General features: G+C 45.1%; 1 protein-coding gene across 3 annotated transcripts; it reads right to left on the reverse strand.

Annotated features, from left to right (window-relative positions):
• Positions 1 to 988: 988 nt before the first annotated feature.
• LOC123399437 (probable periplasmic serine endoprotease DegP-like) lies at positions 989 to 12,131 on the reverse strand. 3 transcript variants are annotated; one of them, XM_045093845.1, is made up of 11 exons: positions 11,878 to 12,131; positions 11,620 to 11,766; positions 11,361 to 11,515; positions 10,844 to 11,131; positions 10,433 to 10,563; positions 9,771 to 9,888; positions 9,605 to 9,697; positions 9,432 to 9,491; positions 9,228 to 9,315; positions 6,599 to 6,722; positions 989 to 1,411 (listed from the first exon to the last, which is right to left on the reverse strand). In XM_045093845.1, exons 1-11 carry the CDS (start codon positions 12,050 to 12,052, stop codon positions 1,378 to 1,380), a joined length of 1,413 nt encoding a protein of 470 aa, XP_044949780.1. In that variant the 5' UTR covers positions 12,053 to 12,131; the 3' UTR covers positions 989 to 1,377. The 3 variants fall into 3 exon arrangements, with proteins under 3 accessions (XP_044949780.1, XP_044949782.1, XP_044949783.1); XM_045093847.1 differs by lacking the exon at positions 6,599 to 6,722; XM_045093848.1 differs by lacking the exons at positions 6,599 to 6,722; positions 9,228 to 9,315.
• Between the last annotated feature and the right edge of the window lie 214 nt (positions 12,132 to 12,345).

A 12,345-nucleotide genomic window follows, 5' to 3' on the forward strand; every position in this document is an offset into this window, starting at 1 on the left:
CGGAGACGAAGGAGGAGGAGCAGGAGCAGCATGAGGAGGACCAACAACAGGAGGAGGACAACCGAAGTCCATGGAGGAGGACAGCCCGGAGAAGGAGGCTCCCGGCTTGAGCAGTTAGAGGCAAAGACGGTGTTCACCGTCGCCCAATCGAAGGAGATGGCGGAGCAGCAGGACATCATGGATTCCATTCGGTATGAGGCCGAGGTGGAGGCCAATCGCCGGCTCATCCGGTAGAGGCAGGCCGAGGCCGAGGCCCTCTTCAACGAGTTGGAGGCAGAGATCAAGGCAGAGGAGGCCACAGCGAAGTAGTCGGAGCTGCGACAGGTGGCCATTTATCCGTCGGAAGGCACAGAGATCATCGACATGTCCGACGAAGAGTAGATAGGTTATATGTAGTACGTAGGTTTTATATGTTACATGCTTTTGTATGGATTTGAGGCTTTTAATATGAGATGCCCGATTGTGGAATGAATTATTTGAGGCGTGATTTCGCATACGCGCCTCGATGCGTTAGCGGACATTTGAGGGGCCGAATTCGCAAGATCCTGTTGTAGATGCTCTTAGAACTAGCCTACACATGGATGCTGCAGCATTATCCTTCGTCAGGAAATACTTCTCGAAGAAATGGATATATCTAGACATATTTTAGTTCTAAATACATTATCTTTATCCTTGAATCCTATTAGGTAGGAGACCGCGGTAAGAAACTTCCTATGGAGCTAGGTTTCTACCACAGTTGCTTCGATGCAGACAACTGGGCTACCAAGAAAACGGATAACTGCAGAAGAAACTTCCTATGGGCAGGGGATGAGGAGATACATGGAGCAAAACTTCTGAGCAAATTCTGCATTTTTTTCAGTAAAAGAAGGTAACTTGATTGGTTGATCCACCTGAACGTTCAGCAAAATGAGATCTTAACGGGGCTAGGTTTGTGACTCAGGGTCTAATAGTGGAGAGGCGCGTATATACGCCACCTTACACTTGCAACTTAGAAATTTCACCTACTTATAACAACAACAAAAAAACATGTGTTTACAGTCAGATCACCATGGAAAAGAATTGCCATAGACCAGCAACAGTTACAAATTATCGCTTTTTCAGAAAGTTCATGAGCCCCCTCGTGCATACCCATATGCGCAGAGCCAAGATACTTGGCCTTGTTGACCACCAAATGAGATAAGACAACTATCGACGCTTCCTCAGGCACCAAGAGAGGTTTCAATAAGGTGTAGAGAAAATCTCACAAGGAGCTGCTACTTTGGAGAACCAAGGCACTAAATTACAGATAAAGATGTTATTTCTAATATATCTACAATACTACATATGGTCACAGGTAAGTATCCATCACAGTATGCCACGCTATAGAAACATCCGCCCTCAATCTGGCATCCAGTTCAAGAGTCTGTAGGACCTGTAACAAATTATAACACAACATGAGTGCCAAATAACCAATCCTTCTTTTGCATGCAAACGACCCTCTCAAGGCGAATGTTTTGTATCCCTGTCCAAAAAGATAACTGAGAGCGAACATGCAAGCAATATTTAATCCACATTCTTTGCAAAATGCCACGCAACTCGAAGTCAGTGCCCATCGACAAACCTACAAGCAGAGACATGCATCTCTTTGTTCCAAAAAATCCTGAAACTTCCAAGTCTACAAATGGAAGGTGGATGCTTGGGTAAAAAAAAAAGGATGAAGTCTGTTCTCCACAACTTGCTGCACACCACCTATTTATGAAAACCATAAACTTCCAAAATATCATCATACTTTATGGTGTGGTATGATAATTTAAACATCATATGGGTGATGTAAGAGTGTATTATTGCACAATGCACATAAGCTTGCATACTTTGTGCTAGCATTATGTCTGGATAACAATTTATTTACAAAATATAAAAAAACTGGAATATACATACTTAAGAAGGCAACAGAGAAAAAGAAAGTAGGTGACATCGACCGAGTCACTTGACTGAAACGGTATGCGCGAAAAGAGTGGTCTGGCGACGAGTCAGGCGGCCTCGTCGCTGGCCGCATCAGGAAACGCCGGCGACGGGAGTTTCAGGCCTGGAGGGCGGTTCTGGGTTCTGGCTGACAGTGACGATGAGGAGGAGGCCCTCGCCACCGACGGTGAGCATTCTCTCAGCGCTTCACCTACACCTTCTGATCGTATTTGTAAAGCGTTTCAGGATGGATTCTCGGAGGAGGAGGTCGCCGAGATCGTAGACGAACTGGTTCCGACGAATGATCCAGCCAGGCAAGGACTGCAGGATGCGGACAGGATCGAGGTCGCCAGGAGGGTTGCCCGTCAAAGAACATCGGCGTCGTCTGTGCGGCCATGGCAGGGTCCTCTTCCTAAGGTCAGTTTGCCGAAACTTACTTTGTCAGATTTCTTGTCCACGCCGTGGAAGATAGTCACAAACAAGAAACAAAGAAAGAGAGCTGCTGTGTTGACGGCGACGGCGAGGCCGCCGGCGAGTCAGATCCCATCGGCATATTCAAATTCGTTGAAACCGTTGTTGGGCCTAGTAACGACAGAACAAAAAACGCAGGGGCTGGACTTAAGTCATACTGGGTATATGGCCCAGTTAAGAGTCCAGGCTTTTTGCAATAATAACAATCACGAGGTATCTGATGCTATTACGTATCCACAACAGCCTGGTCCCGCTGCCGTCTCTCTTTCGATCGCGGCCCAGGCTGGGGCTTTGCTGCCTGTCGAGGGACGTATATCGCGATAGAAGGATCCCGACCCTGCCGTCTCTCGTTCGATCGCGAGGGTGTCTAGGGCTGGCTTTCCTCGCTTGGGTCCAGGAAGGGCGCCCCAGATCCCTTCTCTCCGTTGTGCTGCTGCTATGTCAGGGAGGGGAGGGTCGCAAGTGCAGCCACCGTCGGGCCAGGCTGGCGCTACTGGGGCGCTAGGGAAACAACTCGAACCAGCAAGGGCTCGAGCCACGGTCCTAGGCAGCCTGCGACTGCTGCTGCCAAGCCGGCGGTGCCTCCTGGGGCCACGGGATCGCAGGCGGGGCATGACGTCAACAGGTTTCAGCCGCGTGGGCGATGGGGCGATGACGGCGTTCACGCGTACGGTCCTGGACATCACCGAGGATCCTCTTTGGCTGGAGGGGGCCGCGGCTATGCATGGCAGGCTACTGCTGCTAATGGCCAAGGGTTCTCGGGTCCTCCCGGGAATTTTGTGCCGGGGCTGGCTGGCCCTAAGAGGGGTGGTTTCCGTCAGAAGTGGGGAGGTCGCGGAGGTGGCAGGCACCCTCGTCCTCCGGTGCCGCCTGAGACTGCTTCTGGGACTGATAGTGGGGAATTTGGTTGCGCCGTCTACTACCCCTCCGATAAAGGGCATAGCTGATGGTGCTCTGGCTTCGTCGGACAAAGGTGGGGGTGATCGTCCAACTAAGTGGGCGCGAAAGAAGGAAAAAATGACTTGTTATCGTTGTGGAGAGAATGGTCATTTTGTGTCTGAATGCTCGGCGGATCTTTGTGAGTTCTGTCTCAAACCTGTTCATGGTTCTTCTTTGTGCCCCCTTTTGACTGGCCAAATGCCCCTTATGGCTATCTATCGAGTATGCTCCGAGGAGCTTATGTTTTTTGAGTCTCCGGCTTTGACGTCGACAGTGCATGTGCCAGATGCGGCTCTTATTGGTATGGTTACTGTCGCTAGTGGGAGGATGACTGTGGATCAGATTGTGCAACAACTTCGGGATCTTGTGTCGGCAACTTTCCGTTGGGAGCCTATTGCGATTTCTGAGACTGTGTTCAAGGTGGTGTTTCCTTCCAAGGAAGAGTTAGCACGACTGCTAAAGTTCGGCATGTGTAGAGTGCCTAGCACGTCGTGTATCCTCGAGTTCGATGTGTGGAAGGATGATGAGCCTCAGGGGGTGCCTCTGGATCAGATTTGGGTTCGTTTTTCTGGAGCTCCGTCTAAGGCGGTTAATGACTTCTTGGTTGCATGGAGTTTTGGGTCACTAATTGGAAAAACTGAGAAGGTTGATATGGCGTTCACGCGTAACAATGGAGTTGCTCGAGTTCTCGTTAGTGTCATAGATAAGGGGTTGATTCCGGATGAAGTGCTTTGGACTTTTGCGGGTAGAAGGTATACCCTCAATCTTGAGGTCGAGAGCACTTCTGTATCAATTGACGGGGTGCTGGACCCTGATGTGGATATGACTGACAGAGATGGTGCGGATAGAGATGGTACGTCGGGGCCTACAGATTCGGCCAAAGGCGACTCATTGCCACAGGCGCCTGCACCTGGGTCGGCTGCACCAGCACTGCTGGCAGGTTCGGGGGGACCGGCCCCTGGTGGGGTGGCATCTTCCTTAGCATGTGATGGTGTGGCATCCTCCCCGCTAGCGCAGCTGTGCTTTGGTTCGGTTCAGCCGGCTTCGACGCCGTCGTATGTTGATAGGTCCGGGCTGCCAATTCAGGATATTGACCGCGGGCAAGTGAAATTTTCTTTCGCTGGGAAACTCCACGTATGTGCTTCGTTGCAGCCGTCATCTCCAGCTGAGGGACTTCCAGCGGTTTCTTTCGATCACTACCTCAGTCGGGCTAGGCTTGAGGAGGCTTCGGCTCCGATACTGATGGCGAGCCTACGGGCTGAGGGGGAGGGAGGCGTTGTGGTACCTCCTCACGCATCGGAGTCTGAGACGCTTGTGGCAGAGGGAGATAACTCAGAGAGGCTACCGTTCACTAATGAGGATGTCATCGCTTTTGGCGGTATACCAGATCCTGCGACACTGAATATGAGGTCTAGTCAGCGGATCCAGGAGCAGCCAGATGCGGATGACTTGCAGTTGGGACGTGCGATGCGAGTTGCTAAAATGAGGGATGTGGAATCTTCAACAGGTATGTCGGTTAATTTGGAAAATTCCATTCTTCATTTTTCCCCTACTGAAATTATTGATAAGGCAACTGCTATTGGGGTATCTCTTGGTAATTCTAATGCAGAAGTTGCGAAATCTATTAATGATTTACTTGATTTAGAGGTAGATAGGGCTCTTGATATTGTTCGAAATTTGGCTACTGTTAAACCTATGACAGATGCTGAGATTAATGACCTTGGCGGGCTAAATTCTCTGTGTGAGAATCTTTTGCCCAGTGATGAGCCTAAGATGGGAGGGGATTCTTATCTGGATTTTAGTTTGGACCCCGAGTTGACTCATCTAACCGAGTCCGATAATCCTGGTTGTATGGACCAGGAATTCGGGGAGAAACCGAAGCGGACTTGGAAAAGGAAAATTTATCCGGTCTCTACAATTCGCAGAAGTGCTCGATTTAAAACTGCTAAAAAATTCTACGATGAACGATGAGAGGCATATTTTGGAATAGCAGAGGTCTACGTAACTTGGCTAAAACCAGATTCCTTGCTGACGCAACGATTGAACATAAGCTTGACTTTATCGCCATTATGGAGACAGGGCGCGATAATTTTACAGCTCAGTTTCTAAATTCTTTATCGGCAGGGGTCGATTTTGATTGGCACTGCCTCCCTCCAAGAGGAAGATCCGGAGGGATCTTACTTGGAGTAAGATGCGACACACTTCAGGTTAGGGAAGTCGTGTTTGGTGATTTTGCAGTTAAGTTTAGGATAGCTTCCAAAAGTGACGGTTTTCGCTGGGCTCTTGTAGCGGTATATGGGGCGGCTCAACCGGAACTTAAAGCTGATTTTTTTGCAGATTTAGTTCGAATCTGTGATGAGAAATTACCACTTTTGATTGGGGGTGATTTCAATATTATTAGGTGGGCTCATGAAAAGAACAATGACAATTTCGATGGTAGATGGCCATTTATGTTCAACACTATTATTGAGAGCCTTGATCTTAGGGAAATTGAACTCTCGGGTCGGAATTTCACATGGGCGAATTCCTTACCAAACCAAACTTTTGAGAAGTTGGATAGAGTTCTGTCTACCATTGATTGGGAACAGAAATTCCCTCTTGTTTCAGTGCGTGTGCTTCCGCGGGCGATCTCAGATCACACTCCTCTCCTGTTAGATACGGGGGATGCCTCGCATATGGGGAATAGAAATGGGTTCTCCTTTGAGTCCAGCTGGTTCTTAAGGGAGGGCTTCATGGAGATGATTGCCACGGAATGGAATAGGAACGTGGGTGGAAATACTAATGTGGAACGATGGCAAAATAAGATCAGACATCTTAGACAATACCTCCGTGGTTGGGCTAAAAATGCCTCAGGGTCTTATAAAGATGAGCGGGACAGGCTTACTATATCGATTGAGGAGCTTGATAGAAAAGCTGAGTTTACTATGCTCAATTCGAATGAGCGAAGTCTAAGATTTGAGGCCGAACAAAGACTCCGTGTACTCCTTAGAGAGGAGGAAATGAAGTGGGCATCTAGAGCAAAAGTTAGGGCAATCGTTCTGGGTGATAATAACACTAATTTTTTTTCACTTGATTGCAAATGGCAAACATAGGAAAAAGAGAATCTTGCAGCTTGAGCAGGACGAGGGTACAATTGTAGGTCATGAGAACTTAAAATTGTATATCTCAAACTATTATAAACAACTTTTTGGTGCTCGTCCTCATGATAGTTTTGTAACTATGGATGAACACCGGGTGGCAGACATACCTCAAGTCGGTGAGGCCGATAATGAGTCTCTGTCTGCTCCTTTTACGGAGAAATAGGTGCTTGATGCTATTGGTGGAATGAAGTGCGGTAAAGCCCTTGGCCCTGATGGGTTTCCGGCGGAGTTCTACAAAAAATGTTGGCATATCATCAAATCGGATCTTATGGCAATGTTTGATGATCTTTTTGCCGGTAATTTACAGCTCTTCCATCTAAATTTTGGTACAATTACGTTGATACCAAAGAAGGAGGGGGCGACACGCATAGAGCAGTCTCGTCCCATCTGTTTGCTTAATGTTAGTTTCAAAATCTTCACAAAGGTGGGAACGGATAGACTAACTAAGATGGCACATTCAGTAGTGCAATCTTCGCAAACCGCTTTCATGCCCGGACGTAATATTCTGGAAGGGGTGGTCGTGCTTCATGAGACCTTACATGAAATTCACTCGAAAAAACTAAACGGGGTGATTTTCAAAGTGGATTTTGAAAAAGCTTATGATAAAGTGGAATGGTCCTTTTTACAACAAACCTTGCGTATGAAGGGGTTCGATGAGCTTTGGCGAAAGCACGTTGACTCCTTTATCAGGAGAGGGAGTGTCGGAATTAAGGTAAACGGCGACATTGGTCACTTTTTCCAGACACTAAAGGGGCTAAGGCAAGGGGATCCGATGTCCCCTATCCTTTTCAACATTGTTGCTGATATGTTGGCCCTCTTGATTAAGTGCGCAAACGAAAAGGATCTTGTCGGTGGACTAGTACCACATCTGGTAGATGGGGGTGTGTCCATTTTACAATATGCCGATGATACTATTCTGTTTATGGAGCATGATTTAGTGAAGGCTCGAAATTTAAAACTCATCATGTGCCTTTTTGAGCAGCTATCAGGGCTGAAGATTAATTTCAATAAAAGTGACTGTTCTGTTTTGGTGAAGCCAAAAATCAACAACACATTTACAATCAGTTATTTAGATGTGAAGCTGGGGATTTACCTTTTACGTATTTAGGTATTCCCATTCATCATCGTAAACTCTCCAATAAAAAGTGGAAATGCATTGAGGAGCGATTTGAAAAGAAACTTAGCAGTTGGAAAGGTAAGATCCTTTCCTACGGCGGTAGGTTGGTGCTTGTTAATTCAGTTTTAACGAGCATGCCTATGTTTCTCCTATCTTTTTTTTGAGATACCTATGGGGGTGCGGAAAAGATTGGATTTCTACCGTTCTAGATTTTTCTGGCAAAGTGATGAGGTTTTGACTAAATATAGGTTGGCTAAATGGGACATTATCTGTCGGCCTAAAAAACAAGGGGGGTTAGGTATCGACAACTTAGAGACAAAAAATAGATGTCTTCTCAGCAAATGGCTGTTTAGACTTTCTATGGAGTCTGATGGGATGTGGGTACAAATTTTGAAGAACAAGTACCTCCACTCCAAATCCCTATCTCGGGTTACGGCTAGACCAATGGATTCACCTTTCTGGAAAGGACTGATGCGGGTGAAAAACTCCTTCAATAGAACGAGGGTGATCATTGGTAATGGTGAAGCAACTAGATTCTGGGAAGATTCCTGGCTAGGAGATTCGCCTCTTGCGCTTCAATACCCGCGACTGTACCATATTGCCCGGCGTCGACAAGTGTCGGTGGCGGCAGTATTTCGTGAGATACCCCTTAATATTCAGTTCCGTAGGTCCTTAGTCAGCGACAGATGGAATACCTGGTTACATTTGGTCAGAAGGTTAATGGAGGTTAACCTTTCTGACAGGGCGGATCGAATTTCTTGGAGTTTAACTTCGAATGGGCTGTTTACGGTTAAATCCATGTATCTTGATCTCATTGACTCTGTACCCATTCCAAAATCGCAACATATTTGGAAGATTAGAGTTCCTCTTCGAATTAAAGTTTTCTTGTGGTTTGTCCATAAGGTAGTTATTCTAACGAAAGATAATCTGGCCAAGCGAAAATGGAAGGGTAGCCCCCAGATGTAGCTTTTGCCCAAGGGTAGAGACTATTAAGCACCTCTTTCTTGATTGTCCTATGGCTAAGCTTGTTTGGCGCTCGATTCATATTACTTTTAATATCCCTCCCCCTGTTAATTTGAATTCGTTATTTGGAACATGGTTACAGGGAGTGAATGTTTATTTGGCCAAACATATTCGTGTTGGAGCATGTGCTCTTTTGTGGGCTCTATGAAATTGCAGAAATGATTTGGTTTTTAACAGAATACGTGATATTAACTTTCTGCAGGTTATCTTCAAAATTACCGCACTGATCCGCACATGGTCGTTACTCACTCCTGTGGCAGCCAGGGAGCATATGGTTACTGGGTGTGCCCGTTGGAAGATGGTAGCACAGGATATCTTTAGCCGGTTTGGATGGCGACATATTAATAGGATAGGTGTTTGAACATCTAGATCTTTTAGTCATCTCCGGCTTTGGCGCGAAGCTCGCCTGTATTTTTAACTTTTACTCTTTGTTACTTTTAGTTGTACTCTGTCGACACTTGTTTTGGTTTAATATATGGCTGCATGCATCTATTGATACAGAGGCCGGGGTTAAGCCTCCTTTTCAAAAAAAATACATACTTAAGGATCGAACTAATAATCTGTGGATGTGGCTATTTAGAAGAGGAGATGTGTACCTCTTGTAATAATTTCTCCAAGTTCTGATAATTTTGCAGTCAACTCTATGGTGCTTCGTTGTTCTTTGAGTATGTGAAACACCCCAACCTATGGAGTTAGACAAACACATCTCTTACAGCTAGCATTTTGGTAATAATACTTCCGTACAAATAAATGGATGGCCGGAATCAAGCAAACCGCCCTTGCATGTAGAAATGACTTACATAAATATGAACTTCAACATCTAAAGGGCACTTGCATATGCTCATCAGCACATTTTCCAACTGATAATTGCAAGAAACAAAAACATTATAGTCAAGACTGTGAAGGTACTAAATATCACACAAATGAAATTTGTTTTCAGTTCGTTTAACAAACAAATCTCTAATACACTCACCTCAATTGTGGAAGAAACAGGCTTTCCATTGAAAGATTCAATAATATCACCTTTTTGGATTCCAGATTTCTCAGCAGCAGATCCTCCCGACACCTAATGTTCAAATGTCGATAAATAACCTTTACACAGATGAGAAATTGAGCACCTCCAGGAAGTCATTACCTACCTCTTGAACAATAAGACCATCATCAATGTTAAACGTACGCCATAACATGTCAACATGAGCAGGTTCTAGAAGTTTGATGTCCTTAAACATCATTCCAAGATGGGGCCGGGGGATGTGCCTACATCAAATCCGATAATCATTTAACATATTTTAAGCAAGGTATACATGGGCATGTAACCCTTTCAAATAAGCAATCTTTGTTAGAATCCAGCTTCTATCTAACGTGTTCAAAAAATAAAAAATAACAAAATATTTTGATTCAAATAGAGTTCAGAAAGGCCCAACAGGGATGAATCATTCATAGTAGTTGACAAAAGCTCATAGAGGGTGTTTTCATAATATTACGTAAAAGTAACACATTTTGCACTCTCAGCGCAGTTATACTTGTTTCTTCCTATGTAGGCCCCATCAAAGATCGAGTTCTTGATTTTCTTATAAATGATCATTATTGCTATATTATTTATTGTAGCCACATGTTCAAACATATTTATATATACATAAAACACACAATGATGATATTTTCTTTGAGAATCTTTACACAACTTATGGTCATTAAATTTCATAAAAGTGAGAAAATAGATACTGCTAAAAATAGAAAAAAAAACAATTAGGAGACACCACATTAGTCTGATACTATCACAGAACTGAGAGGAAAAACGTACTGATATTTCTTCCATGAATCCAAACAATTGAGCAAAATGGAAGAAGGTACAAAAGACCCAAATCTCTTAGGGACGTTGACCATTCCAACAACTTCTCCACACAAGTTAATAACTGGGCCCCCATTGTCATACTGCAACAATTCATATTGGCAACGTATGAGAGTTTGCAAGAACAAGAAAAATGTTAAAACAATAGATTGCAATATAGAACATAAAGATGACATCACACAAAACTCGAAACTGTACCACATGTATACAATACTCCCTACGTCTCAATTTTTTTGTCTTAGGTTTGTCTAGAAATGGATGTATCTAAATACTAAAACATGACTAGATACATTCATATCTACACAAATCTAAAACAAGAATTTTGGAACGGAGGGAGTACAGTCTAATGATAAGATACATTACCTCACTATTATCGCCATGGCCATCTGGAGAACGGAAGTATACATTGTGGTGCCGCTCAAACATGGTTGGATTCAAATATTCTGCCCTGGCATATGTTATCCTCAGATTTAAGGAATCATCTCTTCCGAGCCGAAAAACCTCTTGAGCATATTCTACATCTTTTTCATTCAAAGATGGTAGGTTGATTGGTTGATCCACCTGAACGCTCAGGAAAGCGAGATCGTAGTGGGGCTGGAGATAGACCAGCTGGCCCTCTGCACTGGTGCCATTTAGCAAATGAACAGTGACCTAAAAGAAGTTGCAGAACAGATTATATACGTATTTTTTTAATGGTAAGCGAAGACGGCGCGTTTTGTCTCCATTTTGTTATCAGAAAAGGCCAATAGCACACAAAAAAATAGCATGTGAATTGCAATATATTGGAGATTATTTTATTTATTTGAGATGGAACCAGCTGTAAAAGATAGTACATGCATGCATATATACAGAAACCAATAGAAGAAGCACATTGACTCACATGAGCATCTGCAGCATACTCTTCACCGCCTGACCAGACACTGTAAGGAGCATCCTTTGTGCGAATCAGCCGTGCAGTTGTCAAAACAAGGCCGGTTTTCTTCTCCTCATCCCAGTCGACCCAGAAGCCAGAGCACCGTCTTAGCGGTTCACCATCTGTGTGTGATTAATTCAAGCACAATATATATAAGGTATGTTATAAGTTGCGCCTGCGCGACGACGGATCAAATAATGCAAATCATATAGAGGGTAGGGTATACCGAGCGAGGATGAAACCCCTAGAAGAAATTTGGCAGCGCGGAGGACGGCCTTGCTGCCGGATTGAGAGACGGGGAAGAGCTCGACGGTGTGAAACATGGTGGGGGGTTTGTAGTAATCGAGCGTAGCAATTTTCACGGGGCGGGGAGCTACGGACAGGCAGAAGGAAGGAAGACACATTCGATGAGAAATTGAGCAGTTGCGTTATTAGTAAACCGATGACTGATGGATTAAAAATTCGATGGTGATCATATTCATACCTGATTGTTCGTCGAGCCTGTCCTGTTCCACCTTGGCCAAGTAGTCGTCGCGGAAGGAGTCGGGATTAACCCCCGCCCACTCGGACGGGACGGGCGATTCCTCGTCGCTGTCGCTCCACAGATCCACCGCCATCTTCATCTTCTTCTTCTCCCTGTCCAAGGGATCGGCCGCCATGCTTCTTTCTCCGGTCGATGGGAACCAACCGCCCGCACTCTTTCAACCGCGCCGCCGCTACCGACTGTTCGTGGTTGGGACTCGGAGGGCCGTTGATTTCTGTCTCTATCCGACGGCCGCTATCCTCTTCTCCAAAAAGACCCTCCCATAGGGACTTCTTCAAATAGTCTCAAATACCCCATTTTAGTCCCTAAAAGTCCCTCCTGTTTGTTTCACATGGGACTAAATAGTCCCAAATACCCCATTTTAGTCCCTAAAAGTCCCTCCTGTTTGTTTCACATGGGACTTTTTAA

Source organism: Hordeum vulgare, chromosome 5H, assembly GCF_904849725.1.
Source record: "Hordeum vulgare subsp. vulgare chromosome 5H, MorexV3_pseudomolecules_assembly, whole genome shotgun sequence".
NCBI classification, from domain to species: Eukaryota; Viridiplantae; Streptophyta; class Magnoliopsida; order Poales; family Poaceae; genus Hordeum; species Hordeum vulgare.